The 19,966-nt window shown below is 33.2% G+C and overlaps 1 protein-coding gene across 1 annotated transcript in view; it reads right to left on the bottom strand.

Annotated features, from left to right (window-relative positions):
* LOC139501914 (sushi, von Willebrand factor type A, EGF and pentraxin domain-containing protein 1-like) overlaps window positions 1-19,966 on the bottom strand; it is a 97,099-nt gene that overhangs the window by 48,474 nt on the left and 28,659 nt on the right. The window contains exons 20-35 of the mRNA XM_071291217.1: window positions 19,623-19,805; window positions 17,321-17,434; window positions 16,759-16,929; window positions 16,280-16,300; window positions 15,697-15,915; window positions 14,176-14,619; window positions 12,490-12,663; window positions 11,478-11,702; window positions 10,441-10,554; window positions 10,043-10,219; window positions 9,176-9,358; window positions 8,553-8,666; window positions 7,798-7,974; window positions 3,242-3,424; window positions 2,624-2,737; window positions 370-483 (exon numbers count right to left, since the gene is read on the bottom strand). Coding sequence (XP_071147318.1) covers window positions 370-483; window positions 2,624-2,737; window positions 3,242-3,424; window positions 7,798-7,974; window positions 8,553-8,666; window positions 9,176-9,358; window positions 10,043-10,219; window positions 10,441-10,554; window positions 11,478-11,702; window positions 12,490-12,663; window positions 14,176-14,619; window positions 15,697-15,915; window positions 16,280-16,300; window positions 16,759-16,929; window positions 17,321-17,434; window positions 19,623-19,805 — 2,727 coding nt within the window. The remainder of the gene's footprint in view (window positions 1-369; window positions 484-2,623; window positions 2,738-3,241; window positions 3,425-7,797; window positions 7,975-8,552; window positions 8,667-9,175; window positions 9,359-10,042; window positions 10,220-10,440; window positions 10,555-11,477; window positions 11,703-12,489; window positions 12,664-14,175; window positions 14,620-15,696; window positions 15,916-16,279; window positions 16,301-16,758; window positions 16,930-17,320; window positions 17,435-19,622; window positions 19,806-19,966) is intronic.

Below are 19,966 nucleotides of genomic sequence, written 5' to 3'. Positions count from 1 at the left end.
CATGCACTGGCATGCAAGACACTTCCTGGTGTTGTACATGGTATTTCTAAATACAAAATAATTGATATTTTAGAAAATATAGAGTAACAAAGGCATAATAGTACAACTGGAAACTTCACATACCTAATTTACCTTTTTCTTTCCTATATATCCTGGCATTTATCATGTTTATGTACAACTGTAAGCTTCACATACCTGAGTTACCTTTTCTTTCCTAGATATCCTAGCATACCCTTTACATTCATGATAAACAATTCGTTCCCTGATAACAAGGGATATACATGTATGTACAAGTGTAAGAATCTACATACAAGATTCACAGTTTGGTGAGACCCAGGCATACATGTACAACTTTAAATATTTATATACCTGATTCACAATTTGTTCCTTGGTACCCAGGCATACATGTACAACTATAAGCATTCACTTCATTATGACATGTAGCTTCGTTTTGACATGGAGTTGACAGGCATTCATTGATATCTGAAAGTATATGACTTAGAGGTATGATTCCAAGCTTCTTTTGTTTAAATATATATATTAAAACACGATTCATTTCTGAGTGTTGTAAGATTTAAATTACTATACTTGAGTTTGTATTATACACTCTTTTAATTCAAGACATTTCGTTTATGCAAATCTGTAGAGAGACAGAATGTGGCGGGACTAAAATAGTTTGAAGACTCCAACCCTCCTGTAACATGGGAAAGTGGAGTAACAGTTTTACATTTGAACACACTATAAAAATCAATTGAAAAAGGCTTAATTAACTCATCAGAAGGATACAAATAAATATTCATCTAACAAAAACACAAAGTTGATGTGGACGAGTACTTGTACATCCCAAGAACAAAAAGACACTTAGAATACAAGTCCAGAAATCTTGTAAACATTTTATCAGATTTAGTGGTAGCAGATCAATGTAAAACTATTAGATAATGTTTTGACAGGATCATACTCATTAAACCACTTAACTTTCCCTATATAGTTACCTTCACAAGCCGGTGGGCTGGCAGACATTGTTCCACCTTTCTGACATGTTCTGGTTCCCGTATCTCCAACAGGAACCTGGTACCCAGACTTACACTTGAATGAGACTTCAGTGGTTGGTACAATAGTGTCAGTTACTGATGGTATAGTAAACTCATTGTAACCAGACACGGTACATTCAATAACTGTAACAAAAATACAGATTTTTGGTTCCTTTCATATAAAATTTAATACTTGCAAGAATTAAAGAATAATGGGTCTAAAGACACGAATGTGCCTGCTCCAGCTTTAAAACAAAAATGGGGAGGATAAACAGAAAGACCGAAGGATAGAAAGACAAACAGTCAAGGGTAACACTCAATCTAAAAGAAATTATTTCTCCTGATGATTTCATTACTCATCGCTTAATATGCACAAATGTATGCACATATATTGTCTAGAAAAAGCTCATATAAGGAGATAATAAGAGGTGTACAATTGAGAAATTAGGAATCTTCTTTTTAAATTGACTTGTTCTCAATAAAACTTACATGTAATTTGAATAGTGTTAATAGATGACCCTTACAATTTCAAGAGGTTTCAATTTACCTTTTAATTCTATTGTATTGGTATTTCTCATGTTTCTCTACAAAATATTTTTCTCACACCAATCAAGAAATGAGAAAAATAGCATGAAAAAAAGAGAATTCAATTTTACACTGGACATGTGTTATTTTTTAATGACATTGAGTTACATATAACTTAAGATAAAAATCCAAAGTTGTCTAAAAGCATATAAATCAATAAGGATATGAAGAAATGTTTTTATTTAGAAACTCTTCCAATTAAAGTTACAGGGTAAGCATCTAAAATCATCTTTGCTAAATATTCCAACCTACTTTTACATGAAGGTATAGTTCCTTCCCAACGAGGTCCAAGTGCACAGGTCAACACAGAATCTCCAGTAGTGATTGCATAACCAAATTCACATTGATATTTGACCGTCTGACCAACAGCTAGTCCAGCAACAGTCTTTGAGGCATGCAAGACATCTCCAGGAGTAGAACATGGAACCTCTAAAATAGAATGGAGGAAAAACTCAGATTAAACTGGAAATAAGTTTGGTTTTCATTTCTCGAGTTTGCCAATCAATACACTGTTTCATTATTTTCACTTTTAAATAACGAATGATGAATTTGTAAAAATTGTGTTTGAAGTGAATCTGGCCCCTATTACTTTCTATTTTCACAGTTTAGTCCCCATATGGACCAGGACAGTAAAATGACATGCACTGGCATGCAAGACACTTCCTGGTGTTGTACATGGTATTTCTAAATACAAAATAATTGATATTTTAGAAAATATAGAGTAACAAAGGCATAATAGTACAACTGGAAACTTCACATACCTAATTTACCTTTTTCTTTCCTATATATCCTGGCATTTATCATGTTTATGTACAACTGTAAGCTTCACATACCTGATTTACCTTTTCTTTCCTAGATATCCTAGCATACCCTTTACATTCATGATAAACAATTCGTTCCCTGATAACAAGGGATATACATGTATGTACAAGTGTAAGAATCTACATACAAGATTCACAGCTTGGTGAGACCCAGGCATACATGTACAACTTTAAATATTTATATACCTGATTCACAATTTGTTCCTTGGTACCCAGGCATACATGTACAACTATAAGCATTCACTTCATTATGACATGTAGCTTCGTTTTGACATGGAGTTGACAGGCATTCATTGATATCTGAAAGTATATGACTTAGAGGTATGATTCCAAGCTTCTTTTGTTTAAATATATATAATAAAACACGATTCATTTCTGAGTGTTGTAAGATTTAAATTACTATACTTGAGTTTGTATTATACACTCTTTTAATTCAAGACATTTCGTTTATGCAGATCTGTAGAGAGACAGAATGTGGCGGGACTAAAATAGTTTGAAGACTCCAACCCTCCTGTAACATGGGAAAGTGGAGTAACAGTTTTACATTTGAACACACTATAAAAATCAATTGAAAAAGGCTTAATTAACTCATCAGAAGGATACAAATAAATATTCATCTAACAAAAACACAAAGTTGATGTGGACGAGTACTTGTACGTCCCAAGAACAAAAAGACACTTAGAATACAAGTCCAGAAATCTTGATTTTATCAGATTTAGTGGTAGCAGATCAATGTAAAACTATTAGAAAATGTTTTGACAGGATCATACTCATTAAACCACTTAACTTTCCCTATATAGTTACCTTCACAAGCCGGTGGGCTGGCAGACATTGTTCCACCTTTCTGACATGTTCTGGTTCCCGTATCTCCAACAGGAAGCTGGTACCCAGGCTTACACTTGAATGAGACTTCAGTGGTTGGTACAATAGTGTCAGTTACTGATGGTATAGTAAACTCATTGTAACCAGACACGGTACATTCAATAACTGTAACAAAAATACAGATTTTTGGTTCCTTTCATATAAAATTTAATACTTGCAAGAATTAAAGAATAATGGGTCTAAAGACACGAATGTGCCTGCTCCAGCTTTAAAACAAAAATGGGGAGGATGAACAGAAAGACCGAAGGATAGAAAGACAAACAGTCAAGGGTAACACTCAATCTAAAAGAAATTATTTCTCCTGATGATTTCATTACTCATCGCTTAATATGCACAAATGTATGCACATATATTGTCTAGAAAAAGCTCATATAAGGAGATAATAAGAGGTATACAATTGAGAAATTAGGAATCTTCTTTTTAAATTGACTTGTTCTCAATAAAACTTACATGTAATTTGAATAGTGTTAATAGATGACCCTTACAATTTCAAGAGGTTTCAATTTACCTTTTAATTCTATTGTATTGGTATTTCTCATGTTTCTCTACAAAATATTTTTCTCACACCAATCAAGAAAGGAGAAAAATAGCATGAAAAAAAGAGAATTCAATTTTACACTGGACATGTGTTATTTTTTAATGACATTGAGTTACATATAACTTAAGATAATCAAAGCACCAAAGGCACTGTAGGCAGTTAAGTAAAAAAAAGCAGAGGCAAACTTGGCAGAAGTTTATATAATAAGACAAATATTGTTGCTTCAATTTGTTTTTTAAAGATTTTTTTTAAAAAGAACAAACATTAAACAATCATATTTTGTACATTTATGTTCATTTAATGGATTAATCATTGATGCAAATAATTCATATTTTGTTAAAGTTTTTAAAAGCAACACATATTATATCAAGTATATTTTTTTCATGGTCATGAGTCTGCAGCGGTACAAGTTTGCAATGATTGCAGTTCGTTAACGTTAGTATTGGTTGACTGTTAGAAGTTAAAATTGACTTTAGTACAAGCTTGTAGAGTATGAATAGACTTGTTTCCCTGGAAAGAAATCTGAGTTTGTGTTCAACAGTACACTAAGTTATCAAACAGGAGTGGGTATGGTGACCCTAAGGACTCTCCCTATATTTCATTTGATTTGTTATATAGTCCCATACATGAGTACATGTATATATGGTTAAGGGGTGAGGATCTCGAATTTTTCCAAGTTCTCAAACAGGAGGGTGTACAGTGACCATAGGGACCTCCTTATAATTTATTTGATTTGTAATATTATCCCATACATAAATATATATGGTTTTATAAGATTGTGGATCTCGAGCATTATAAATTCTCAAACAGGAAGGGGTAGAGTGGCCCCACGAACTCCATCTATATTTCATATCATTTGTTATATTGTCCCATACATGAATATATATGGTTTAGGGGTGGGGATCTTGACCGTTACCAAGTTCTCAAACAGGAGGGGTGGGGTGACACCCAGGGAACCCCCTATATTTCATTTGAATTGTTAAATTGTCCCATACATGAATAAATATGGTTTAGGGTTGAGGATGTTTCCAAGTTCTCAAACAGGAGGATGAACAGTGACCCTAGAGACCCCCACATTATTCCTTTGATTTGTAATATTGTCCCATTCAAGAATATATATGGTTTAAGATTGGTGATCTCAACTGTTTCCAAATTCTCTAACCGGAAGAGGGAGAGTGGCCCCACAAACTCCACCTATATTTCATATGATTTGTTATATTGTCCCATACATAAATATATATGGTTTAGGGGTGGGGATCTCGAACGTTTCCAAGTTCTCAAATAGGAGGGGTGGGGTGTTCCCCAGGGACTCCCTCTACATATTTAATTTGATTTGTTATATTGTCCCATACATAAATATATATGGTTTAGGGGTGGGGATCTCGACCGTTTCCAAGTTCTAAAATAGGAGGGGTGGGGTGATCCCCAGGGACTCCCTCTACATATTTCATTTGATCTGTTATATTGTCCACTACATGAAGATATATGGTTTAGGGATAGGGATCTCGACCGTTACCAAGTTATCAAACAGGAGGGATGGGGTGATCCCCAGGGACTCCCCCTATATTTCATTTGATTAATTATATGTTGTCCCATACATGAATAAATATGGTTTAGGGGTGGGGATCTCGACTGTTTCCAAGTTCTAAAACATGAGGGGATGGGGTGACCCTGGGGACTTCCCCTATATTTCATTTGATTATTTATTTAGTCTCATACATGAATGTATATGGTCGGGGGTCGGGATCTCATCTGTTACACGTTCCGGCCCCAAGTCAATCCGGCCCCAAGTCGATCCGGCACACGTCGATCCGGCCCCAAGTCGATCCGGCCCCATAATAAAATATGGATAAACTATATTGATTTTGAAGGAATTAATTTGTGACAAATTTTAATAGTATAAATGAAAATTTCAAACAGTGTCGGGATGACAACATGTAAGTGAAGTATTGGAGTACCAGTTAAAGAACTATTTTAAATTGATACGAACATGAGTGTTATTGTGTCTGTTTATATAGCAGCTTCAACATATTTTTAAATATGAAGGGTTTTTTCCATGATAAGTTGGAATTCTACTACTACTACTAAATAGAGTTTAATGGCGACTACCCTACCCTTAAGTTGGAATGTCATGGCGATTTTTATTTTATTTAGTTCCTTCACAGAATAGCTAAATAAATATTTACAGTCCTATAAAATTTAACTCATCATTATGACTTGTTTAATCAAATATTTGTTTATTCAACAATTGTTTGATGATTGTGAACTAAGGTAATGCCACTCGTAATCACTTAATTCAATCAAATCCTGATTAATTAAAGTTACGTAATCAACTGCATTCTGTCTTAGCTTTTATAGAAAGGATTCGGCAAATCAAACAACATTTCTCAAAAAAGGGTCTTACTGAACCTACTCCTTTTAAGAACTTAAAAGAAAAACAAAGTGCAGGCCCGTAGCCAGAAATTTCCAAGGGGGGGTCGTTATCTTAAAAACTTGTAATAAAAACATAATCAACCTAGTTGTGTTATACTCATCTATTTTCAAAGGACCTTTTTTTTTTTACCGTAAACCTTTTACATTATAATAAAACATACACGTTTATGAAATACAATAAAAATATATCTTTATTTTTGTTCCTTAAAAAAATATTTTTTGTTGGGGCCGGATCGACTTTACATTTGGGCCGGATCGACGTGGGGCCGAACGACGTGGGACGGATCGACTTGGGCCGGATCGACGTGGGGCCAAATCGACCCGAAAGCGAACATATATATTGTTAGGTAAACTGTTCCCAGCTGTCACATTGCATTAGATTTTGACATTAAAATTTGTGTACATAATGTTTACTGCTTTTTCTTTCTTTTACATATATCTTTTGGTTTTCAATTCTAGTGTTTATATTTATTTACCATGCATAGATGTATTTTGTCACCTGTCAAGATTTTTTTTTAAATGATAGCCAAACCCGGGATTACCATTATCCGCTTCCGGAATCGAATCCGATATTGTAATTGTCTTCCCCGGCAGCCATTTTATTTTCAATGTTGTTTTTGATAGATGGAGTGAGATACGATTTTACTCGGATTTACACATTATTAGTCGGCGATTTTCTGTATAAATCTAGCGGTTGAACAAACTGAACATCGCTGTCATGGATAGTAATGATGAAAATAAGTTTGAGATCGTTTATTAGAAAACTTTGGTAAAAATGTTTGGAAAGTTATTTTTTTATTTTCTTTCAAGGTCCGTCGGGCATGTCGGGCGTAGCTAGTAACCAAGTAGAAAGTCCGATTGCCAAAAATGGAAGGTCGCTGATCTCGGACCACCGCTAATTTGAACCCCTGCGTCCAAATTGAAAAGATACGAAATTTCGTATTCTAATTCAAAATTGCCGCCAACAGCGTGATCCATCGAACTTACTACTGACGTAGTTGACTACGTATTGATGACAAACAATATTGCAATTTGGAAAATCTAAACTACTTGTCTTTAGAGATTTTCGGCGATTAAATATATCATACATTTGTTCTTTGACATCTTAGCCAAAACCTCGGGGGATAATAAAATACATAAGGATTCCTAATGTGCTCTACTTCCTATGTGCAACTTCAAAACTTTTGGGAAAATCGACGATCATTTAAGGTTTTTTTGGTCATATTTTTTGTAATCCAGAATGAAAAGTATGAAAAAAATGTCCTATTAGTTATAAATAACATAGTATCCAGCTAGATAATAACAATGGCACATATTTCAGCATTTATTGGGTAGCACACAAATCCAGGGTGCTCGCATAAGGCAGCTTAACTGCCTAAAAATCCAAAGTTGTCTAAAAGCATATAAATCAATAAGGATATGAAGAAATGTTTTCATTTAGAAACTCTTCCAATTAAAGTTACAGGGTAATCATCTAAAATCATCTTTGCTAAATATTCCAACCTACTTTTACATGAAGGCATAGTTCCTTCCCAACGAGGTCCAAGTGCACAGGTCAACACAGAATCTCCAGTAGTGAGTGCATAACCAAATTCACATTGATATTTGACCGTCTGACCAACAGCTAGTCCAGCAACAGTCTTTGAGGCATGCAAGACATCTCCAGGAGTAGAACATGGAACCTCTAAAATAGAATGGAGGAAAAACTCAGATTAAACTGGAAATAAGTTTGGTTTTCATTTCTCCAGTTTGCCAATCAATACACTGTTTCATTATTTTCACTTTTAAATAACGAATGATGAATTTGTAAAAATTGTGTTTGAAGTGAATCTGGCCCCCATTACTTTCTATTTTCACAGTTTAGTCCCCATATGGACCAGGACAGTAAAATGACATGCACTGGCATGCAAGACACTTCCTGGTGTTGTACATGGTATTTCTAAATACAAAATAATTGATATTTTAGAAAATATAGAGTAACAAAGGCATAATAGTACAACTGGAAACTTCACATACCTAATTTACCTTTTTCTTTCCTATATATCCTGGCATTTATCATGTTTATGTACAACTGTAAGCTTCACATACCTGATTTACCTTTTCTTTCCTAGATATCCTAGCATACCCTTTACATTCATGATAAACAATTCGTTCCCTGATAACAAGGGATATACATGTATGTACAAGTGTAAGAATCTACATACAAGATTCACAGTTTGGTGAGACCCAGGCATACATGTACAACTTTAAATATTTATATACCTGATTCACAATTTGTTCCTTGGTACCCAGGCATACATGTACAACTATAAGCATTCACTTCATTATGACATGTAGCTTCGTTTTGACATGGAGTTGACAGGCATTCATTGATATCTGAAAGTATATGACTTAGAGGTATGATTCCAAGCTTCTTTTGTTTAAATATATATATTAAAACACGATTCATTTCTGAGTGTTGTAAGATTTAAATTACTATACTTGAGTTTGTATTATACACTCTTTTTATTCAAGACATTTCGTTTATGCAAATCTGTAGAGAGACAGAATGTGGCGGGACTAAAATAGTTTGAAGACTCCAACCCTCCTGTAACATGGGAAAGTGGAGTAACAGTTTTACATTTGAACACACTATAACAATCAATTGAAAAAGGCTTAATTAACTCATCAGAAGGATACAAATAAATATTCATCTAACAAAAACACAAAGTTGATGTGGACGAGTACTTGTACATCCCAAGAACAAAAAGACACTTAGAATACAAGTCCAGAAATCTTGTAAACATTTTATCAGATTTAGTGGTAGCAGATCAATGTAAAACTATTAGATAATGTTTTGACAGGATCATACTCATTAAACCACTTAACTTTCCCTATATAGTTACCTTCACAAGCCGGTGGGCTGGCAGACATTGTTCCACCTTTCTGACATGTTCTGGTTCCCGTATCTCCAACAGGAAGCTGGTACCCAGGCTTACACTTGAATGAGACTTCAGTGGTTGGTACAATAGTGTCAGTTACTGATGGTATAGTAAACTCATTGTAACCAGACACGGTACATTCAATAACTGTAACAAAAATACAGATTTTTGGTTCCTTTCATATAAAATTTAATACTTGCAAGAATTAAAGAATAATGGGTCTAAAGACACGAATGTGTCTGCTCCAGCTTTAAAACAAAAATGGGGAGGATGAACAGAAAGACCAAAGGATAGAAAGACAAACAGTCAAGGGTAACACTCAATCTAAAAGAAATTATTTCTCCTGATGATTTCATTACTCATCGCTTAATATGCACAAATGTATGCACATATATTGTCTAGAAAAAGCTCATATAAGGAGATAATAAGAGGTGTACAATTGAGAAATTAGAAATCTTCTTTTTAAATTGACTTGTTCTCAATAAAACTTACATGTAATTTGAATAGTGTTAATAGATGACCCTTACAATTTCAAGAGGTTTCAATTTACCTTTTAATTCTATTGTATTGGTATTTCTCTACAAAATATTTTTCTCACACCAATCAAGAAATGAGAAAAATAGCATGAAAAAAAGAGAATTCAATTTTACACTGGACATGTGTTATTTTCTAATGACATTGAGTTACATATAACTTAAGATAAAAATCTAAAGTTGTCTAAAAGCATATAAATCAATAAGGATATGAAGAAATGTTTTCATTTAGAAACTCTTCCAATTAAAGTTACAGGGTAAGCATCTAAAATCATCTTTGCTAAATATTCCAACCTACTTTTACATGAAGGCATAGTTCCTTCCCAACGAGGTCCAAGTGCACAGGTCAACACAGAATCTCCAGTAGTGAGATCATAACCAAATTCACATTGATATTTGACCGTCTGACCAACAGCTAGTCCAGCAACAGTCTTTGAGGCATGCAAGACATCTCCAGGAGTAGAACATGGAACCTCTAAAATAGAATGGAGGAAAAAGTCAGATCAAACTGGAAATGAGTTTACCAATCAATAAACTGTTTGATTATTTTAACTTTCAATAATGTTTTCAATGATGAATTTGTAAAAATTGTCTTTGAGGTGAATCTGGCCCCTATTACTTTCTATTTTTACAGTTCAGCCCCTCATACGGACCAGGACAGTAACATGACATGTGTAGCTAACCCCTATTACTTACTATTTTCACAATTGGTTCCCTCATATGGACCAGGACAGGTACATGTGTAGCTGGCTTCACCATCATTGCATGTTCCTCCATTCTGACAGGGGCTAGAGGTACAATCATTGTATTCTGCAGAAAAAAACATGCATCATAAAAGAATTTCCACCATTATAGAACTTAGCCCAAGATATTAATGATATTAACCCATGTAACCTATAGCATAAGTTTTATAAAAATTTAGCAAGAATTGTACCAATGACAAGATCCTTCTGTGACCAAAAAGTTATTACATTCCTACACCATTCATTAATTTTATTTTGTTTTAACATGTAGTTCTTCACATAAGGTGATTTAAAAAAATATAATTTGTGGATATTTTATTTCATTGATACAAGTGTGGACACAGATCAGTGTGGATAGCCTGTTAATATGTTTTTGATATGACAAATTCTACTAAGACAATTAAAATAAAGATTCACACATTAATGATCACTTATAAACTTTTAAAATATTCTAGGTTCATCTATGAACACAGAAACCATCAGAAGTACTTCTCCTAGCTAAACTAATTGTAATTTTCTATTTTCAATATGCTTTGGAACTTTCTTTATTTTCAAAATTAATAAACATTAAAAAGAAAAGTGTTTGAATTCTTATAAACTTTAATTCACCCCTTCATGATTTGGTTTCTAACCTTAGGTCTTTTCTTAAGGTTTTTGATTATTTAGGGAATTTGATATTGATGCATATTTTCAAATGCATGTCTCTATTAAATTTATTCATATAAATAGATGTCAATATGAACAAACTCTTAAAACATTGTAAAGATTTTTGTCTTTTGTTGAAATGAGCATGTTGCCCACTTGAAGCGTGGTTGATTGTGTTACTGTTTCATTGCTGCATACCCTATGGTCAGTTTTAACAAAAAATGGTTTATTTATGTCATTACATCATAGAAAAAGTATGTAAAATATCAATACTCTATATTTGTAATAAATAACTAAATCATTTCATTGTAATAATTTACAAACCATTAAACCAAGCCATTTTACCTTCAATAAAGCAGACACTGAAATCAGCTCTGCAGCCCTGAGTTACCCAGATTCCTTGACGAGGGGTGAAACCATAATGTTCAGCAGAACACAAATACTTCATCCAGACAGGTAAATTATCTGGTTCCATTAGGTAAATCATACTATCAGCAATCATACCAGTCACTGTACATTCCTTCTTGGAATACTGCCAACTTGCACACGCTTGTATCACACATTTACCCGCTGAAAGTATAAATATGGAGGAATTTTGATTTCAAGAGAGGGGCGAAAGATACCAGAGGGACAGTAAAACTGATAGATCTCAAAATTCTCTCTTGCACATTATGCAGCAAGTTGCTAAATAGTCATTAAAGCTCATTAACTTTCATGTTTTCAATAACTATAAATTCAGAAACTTTTGTCAGATGTTTTTTATTTTTGAAAATACTGCTAAATAATAGGTTAATATAAGAATGTCCCCATAGCACAGGGATGCACCGTCCGCACTATCATTTTCTATGTTCAGTGGACCTTGAAAATGGGGTGTAATCTCAAATTTGGCATTAAATTTAGAAAGATAATATTATAAGGAACATGTGTAATAAGTTTCAAGATGATTTGACTTCATCAAAAACTACCTCCACCAAAAACTTTAACCTGAAGCGGGACAGACAGACAACAAATGGATGGTCGAACAGACAAATAGACGTACTATGAATGGGCACAATGACCAGCAAACATAATGCCCATAAATGGGGCATAATAAAAATTAAACTTTTTTTTGTACCTCAAGCTTCTATCCAATATCATATTTAGCAATCCAATCTACAACTCAATCTTATACTTAAGTGTTTACTAATCTTAAAATATAAGTCGAACTTCTTACAGAAGTAACTTGATTAAATTAGGCCATTCCTAGAGTGCATTAACAACGATTAATAATTCATTTCCAAATTACCAAACAAAATGATATAGTAATGTAATAGGAATATCTCCTCCTTATGGATGGAGGAATAATACCCTAACTTACCTTGACAAAGATACCCTTCACATGCTACAGTCTCAATATTCTCTCCAATACAATCAGCACCAGCCCCCTTTTTAGCAGGGTTAGTACATGTTCTAGACTTAGATTTAGTTCCTCCTTGACCACATGAAACAGAACAAGCACTCCAATCGGACCAGTCTGTCCATCCACCATCAACTAAAAATGTTAGAACAAATTATTTTACCTTCAAAATCAAATATTTTTTTAAAGAAAAAAAAAACATATCAGAGTGCCTGTGTGATGGAAATAATTTTTTAATGTTTCAGATCATTTAAAAAAATTAAAAGCCATATATAATTGTGTGACCAATAATTGCTTATATCTTTGTCCTTTGGTTTCTGGCTGTCTCATTGACAGTTATACCACATGCCCTTAATTTTATTTAAATTATAGTTTGAAATAGTTTTAGCATTATGGCATCTAGTAAAGATGTTAGAGTATACCAATCAAAACATTGTTAGAGGTCTCTAACTTGCAGTGAAGTGGTGAGCTTGTTCTCCTTTTGATGGTCTATCTGTGATGCTAGGGTGAAAAACAGCAGTGAAATAGCTGTTCTGTTGTTTTGAGTTTGGTAAAGTGGTTGTAAGGATAATTGTGTCTCATGAAATAATACACCTGAGTCCCTATTACTACATTTTTTTATATTGACTACTTTTCTAAACTCAAGGGAAATAAAAGCGTGACAAGTTCCATATAAACCTTATTGATTGAGTATATATGTTGACCTTTTGTTGATTTTTCTTGGTGGGTTGCTGTCTCATTTACATGTACCTGACATTTTATTCATACCTGATGAAGGCCATACAGCGACCTGTAATTGTTACCTTCTATGTCATTTGGTCTATAATGGAGTATTGTCTTATTGGCAATCATACCATAATCTTCTTATTGTTATCCATTCTATCTCATAAAATTGTTCTTTTTTTTTGTCTACTCCTGAATCAGACAGTTCAAGGTTTAAATTTAACCTTGACTGATATGTTACTGAGTGGATCAACATTATGACATTTGAAAAACTAACCCTTTCAGTCCATCTTTGACATTAGATACTTAATTCCTTTGAGAGACTAATAAAACACAGGAAATTACATCATTTATTCGAATGCAACAAATTCCAGATTGATAATCCGCTGGTTTTGAATAGTGTACTGTAGTGGTTAAACTCTTTTTTAGGAAAATTAACTGGACAATGCCTTACCAGTTTAAATCGTACATTTTAATTTGAAAAAGAAATCTTTAAATTAATGATTCTCTAACTGGAAATTCTTATATACAAAAGGAGATATAGTGTAGGAATTTTTTTCTGGAGAATAAGACAACATACAATATTGGCCCACAGAATTTTTCTTACCAGGTTCAATGTTACATCCAACATTTTGTGGTAAGTCACAAACCAGGAGACTATTTCTCCATTGTAACCCAGTAGGACACTTCTGTGGGTAACTAACACCATTAGCACACTGTATAAAACTTGAGCAATCGTCAGGATCAGGAAGGTAACCATTCTGAATCGTACTACAATCTGATAAATATATTTCAATATGAAATGCATTGCTATGCCTGAACACTTTGTCATTTGACTAAGAATTTTATTGGAGGGGCTAGGACTCATTAGTATACTATCTAACTACAATTTTGCACTGTATTTGTTGGGGAAATTCAAAATACCTTGACATGCGTATGGGAACTGCCAGTCTCCGCTAGCTCCAAAGCCCGTAGATATTCCAACATTTGTAATTCTCAGTGGGTCTGTAGTGTCAGTCCATTCCATTAACTTCACATTGTTCTCATCTTCTACCCTTATATTCCCATCTTTCCATGTCACATAAAATGTCTGATATTCATTTGGATTTAAAACTTCACCGAGATGAATGGCCTTGGGATCTCCTTGTTTCTTATCACGGATAACAGATTTGGTGTTTCCCCATCCACCAATTACGATCTCGTACAAAGGATCATTCTCATTGGCTGATGACAATAAAGCCAAATGTGCATCATTGTTTGCTTTAACTTTGAACTTAATAAGGTTGGGGATGGTAACAGTAATGCCATGATCAGACAAAAGCTGATATTTATATACATTTTCTGTGTGAATACTGTTTGTCCAACATTCTGTAAAAAGTAAAATCACAAAAATACTGAACTTAGAGGAAAATCTAATCGGAAAGTCTATAATCACATGGCAAAATCAAATAACAAAACACATCAAAAACGAATGGACAAGAACTGTCCTATTCCTGCCTTGGTACAGGCATTTTCAAATGTAGAAAATATATGCTGTTAACTAGATGTGTCAAAGCGACACGAATGGCCCCGTCTAAAAATGTTGAAAAATGTGCAATTTCAATAACACATATGGACAAAAACATGATGGTAGTCTCACATATAAAAAATCAGCTCAAAATCTGGAGGCGTATAGAAAAAAAGTCTGTATAACTGATTTTCAACAATTTTCAAAATTGTAAACCCTTAATTTTGGAAAAAATGAGTGGAGCAGAATGAAATTAAACTTGATCTGTAACTCATCATGGTTAGCTCACATACCAAAATTCAGCCCAATATCTGAAAGCATTTAGAAAAAAGTCCTTATAACAGTGATTTTCAACAATTTATCAAAAGGAACAAAATTTAAACTTGATCTGTAACTCATCATGGTTAACTCACATACCAAAAATCATTCCAATATCTGAAAGCAATTAGAAAAAAACATCTGTATAATGGTTTGTTGCGGAATAACAGAATGACGGAATATCGGAATGACGGACAAGGGTAAAACTATATGGCACCGACAACTTTGTTGCGGGGCCATAAAATCTGAAATCTGTCTTTGCTTGGAAGAAACTACTTCTGGTATTCACTAATAATGATTTGGCTTCTAAAGTAGACGGATGTATCATATAATATATGCATGTTGATAGATCTACTGTAGATATTCAACATTTAATGTGATTTTTATTAGGTCTGTTGTCAATTCCATGAATTAGGGTCAGAGTCATTGGCAGCTATACTGTGTAAGAGTATTTGATGATTCCAAGATATTTCAAACTTTTTATTTTAAAGTGAGTGTTGCATTAGAATATGAGTTGTAGTACTGGGTTCCTGGTAGTTGGTTTTCACTAAAAATTCTAACTTTAGTAAGTCATAACAATGAACCCACTTAAAGGGTAAAGAACATGAAAATAAATTTACCCGACTCTATTGTATCTTCACTGCCATAAGTTCCAACTCCACCAAAACATTCAATCTCTGTTATTGTAGGATCTGCACAGACCTTGAAGCTCTGACTCCAATATGTTCCCACTCCACAATATTCCAGTGCTGTTCGTTCAGTATCATCGTGACACACGTAATATGCTGCACAATCTGTAGGGTGGGCGTAGAATCCACTCACTTTACCAACACAGAAATCTACAAATATAACAATTTACTCTCAAATACTTATCATATTTATTACAAAAGGATGCATTTGTATTAGAATATATAAATTAGGAAACATATATATGGTACAGTTGAACAATATAAAAACAAAAATTGAGAAAATGCCAACAGGCTAAATTAAAAGAAAGGTTGTACTACAATTATAAAACTTTAGTTTTTACCTTATATTTCAAAGAGAAGGAACTGGCAAAGTGGAAAGGGATTAATATAAGTTGCAATAACTTGTTTCTCAATCCACTATAAATAAATATGTCCTGGATATATTTAAACTAAGGAGACAATTTCACATAATTTTTTTCTTAAAATAAAAAATCAAAGATCAACATAAAATTACCTTCATCAGTCTTAGGTGGCACTGAAAAAAATTTGAAACTATTCATTATATTCAACAAAGTAAGCTAGATAATATGTATCTTCATACCAGATTTTCATGAAATAAATTATCAATTTTCATTTAAATTAAATAATGAAAAAAATTTCGTCCTTCTTAAACTTTTACTTTTCGCTGTGTATTTCTTTGAGATATCTTTCAAAAATATCAATGCATATTTGCTATTTCAACAATCACACTCTTTGATCAACATCAATCACTGTCAGATAAATATAGAATTAAGTAGAGAAAACTTTGATAGCTTGTTACATCAGGAACACATTCATCTGATTAGCTTATAATTGGGAAGCTAAAATATTTTTAATGATTCCTTTTAAAACCCAACTCCAAACTAAATTTAATCTTTTTATTTTGTAAACTCATGGATATAAATCCATTAGTTTTGGAAAGAGTTCTGCAGCAGTTAGTTTAACTCTTCTTACGTGTACATTCCGCTAGTTTACATTCCTTTGTTGACTTCTCATCTCCAATACAATCCAATCCACCATCCTCTGGCTGTGGATTAGTGCAGGTACGTGTGGCAATCTGTATTCCCTCTCCACATGTTGTGGAACATACAGACCAATCAGAATAGTCGGTCCATCCACCATCCACTATTATTAAAAGATAATGTTTATAACTTAGGTCAAAAGGTTCACACTTTTGTACTGTTATATGTGAGTCTAATCATAATAAAACTTTGAATATTCATATATCATATATAAAACTCGTCTAAACGTATGCATCAACCCAACAATGTTAGATCTGTAAATTTGCTTTTGCAAATTTTTTGTTCTTCCCTCGCCGGGATTCGAACCCATGCTACTGAGATATATATATATATATGGATTACCAATCTATCTTATGTTAAGATTTTAGTAAAAGGCATAAAAAAAAGACATTCGCATTTTATCAATTCTATGCTGATCCGTTTCATTTCCCTTTAAATATACTGTTCCCAGTGGAAACATTTATAGAAATTAAAAACACCCTGTTAGTACATACAGTTCTGACATAGTTTGCCATAGTAATTTCCAGTGCAATCACAAATGAAGTCTGTCAGCTGATCACGACAAGTGCCTCCATTCTTACAACTAACACCAATACAATAGTCAATATCTGTAGAAAAGAGAAAATAAATAATCCTTAAAATATATATAAGACATGAACACTCAATCGAACTTTTTAAGAAAAATTTGAAAACCCATTATTTTAGACTCGCTTTTAGTGATTACATGTAACTTTTTTATACTGACTTGACTTTTTAACTTTGTTCTTTTCGTTGTAGTATAATATGTCTTTTAACTATGATAATTAATTTTTTTTAACTTTTCTGTGCATTGATTGTTTTAATGTTTAACACCTTTTTGGTTTTTTTTAACTGCATTGATTGTTTTATGTTAAGCGCTTAGAGTAATTTTTAATTAGATAATGCGCTATATAAATATTGTAAATAAAATAAAAAATAAAAAATATAAGAAGGTTAGGTATGAGTGGCAATGAGACAACTCTCCATCCAAGTCACAATTCATAAAAGCATGTTCTACTTGGTTACTTCCCTTGGTATTGTGTATTCATTATTATTGTAGATGTCAATTTTTCTGGATTTTGCGAGTACCGTCTTTTGGTATGTATAACGTGCACATTTATACCCTAGGTCATGTTTCTTGTAAGAGGGTAGTGTGTTATACATGACTACAAACAATTTCTTAGTCTTTTTATCAGGTCCAAACTCCGATAAAGAAATTTCCAAGTGAAGTGAAGAGTACGGAATATTTTTGCTAAAACCTCGATTGTTTTTATGTTTTACATGTTATAATTGTACTATGTATCGTATTGTTCTTGATTTGTCATGTTTTATTCAAATAAAATACATTTTATATCTTTGTTGTTACGTTTATTGTGTAAATTTGTCAATCTGTTTCGCAATCCGGAAATTTGCCAAGTCTTAATAAAGACACAATAAAGCTTTTGCTGTCGATTAAATTAGCCTCTGTGTTCCTCGTTGTCATAACTTACTGTTTTTGAATGTGTTCATCATAGAGTTGAAGAAAAGTGTATGAAAATTGAATAAACCACGCTCGTTTTGAAAAGATAAACCGCCATTTTTTCTCATGTATTGATCAGGTGATCGCAAGTCATGTGGGTCAAGTCATGTGGGTCAGTCATGTGACTTAATATTGTAAAGTGATGATTTACTCTATGAGAAGTTTATTTTTATAAATAATAATTTTATACGTTTTTACTTTGTAACTTTTAAACTTTAAAACAACTGTTTAAAAACTGTTCAAGAAATAATGATTGAAAACATGATAATCCTATAATTGTCACCTGAACGAATTTAATTAGGAACAAGGTCAACCTGTCAGTGATTTGTTTTGACATCGATTAGACCTGTTGATTGAGGTGTGATAATCCGGATTAACAGCTAGATCAAAAAATGAAAACAATGAGATTTTAACAATTTATTACAGCACTAATGCCATTAATTATAATTATTAGACTGATTCATACTTATTTAATTGTTTGAATCAGAACAATAATTTGGACATTTAATCTTGTCCTTGATACTCAAACAATTTATTAAATTTGGATTAAAATTTTTATCTCAATCTAAAAAAATTCTTATTCATTTGTTAGAATACTTTCATATCAATTACGTATTCCGTACGGAATTCTCCGACATTGGTGTCCATTTAAAAAACTTCCTGTTTACCGATAAACTTCCTGTTTGTCAATTTTGGAGCTGTAACTTTTCCGAAAATGTCTAAGAGTATTATACGAACAAGAAACTTTTTTTCTCTCGTTTCTTGGACCAGAAAAGGGGTGCGCACAATACATCAATGCGCGCTATACATACCAAAAGACGGTAAAGATAATCCATGAATTCAAATGTTAACAAGACAAACAAATTTAAAATAGCTTTATAAGAGTTTAAAATAAGATGATGAGATATAATTGCCAAAGAGGCAACTCTGCACCAGAACCAAATGACTTGGGAGTTAACTATAGGCCACTGTATGGCCTTCACTAGCATAAGGGGCTAACATTGGCGTATCCAGGGGGTTCCGGGGTTGGAACCCCCCTCTTTTTTTTAGACGATCAACGCATTTGAATGAGAGCATGTAGTTGGAACCCCCCCTTTATCCTGGGTTGGGAACCCTCCCCTTTTTAAAATGGCTGGATCCATCCCTGGCTAATATCTGGACTCTCTGATTTAGTATGATAAAATAGTTGAAGTGATATAATGATATAACAATAAAGTAGTTTATGCAATATGTTAAATAATACATATCTATCATCTTACCAGTACAAACAGGGAGAGCACCAGAGTAGAGACCTCCCACATCACAATTCATAGTTGAATGGCCATTCTCAAGCTGATAACCGATGTCACATGTATATGTCACCTGACTTCCTGGCATTACGGGAGAGTCTAATGTGGTGAATTGTCCATTGAGGATGGTGGTGGGATCAGCACAGGGTATCACTGAAAAGAAGATTTTACAATATGACAATTAGATTCCTAAATATAACAGATTCTAAATTTCTTATTTTTATTGTCTTCCATATCAGGCTTAAATCCATGAGCTTATGTTTCAATTAACCTTTTGCAACATTTGACCTATTGGCATCATACAACAATAACTT

This window comes from Mytilus edulis, chromosome 13 (assembly GCF_963676685.1).
Source record: "Mytilus edulis chromosome 13, xbMytEdul2.2, whole genome shotgun sequence".
Taxonomy (NCBI): domain Eukaryota; kingdom Metazoa; phylum Mollusca; class Bivalvia; order Mytilida; family Mytilidae; genus Mytilus; species Mytilus edulis.
This window is presented reverse-complemented; position numbering and strand designations above follow the sequence as displayed.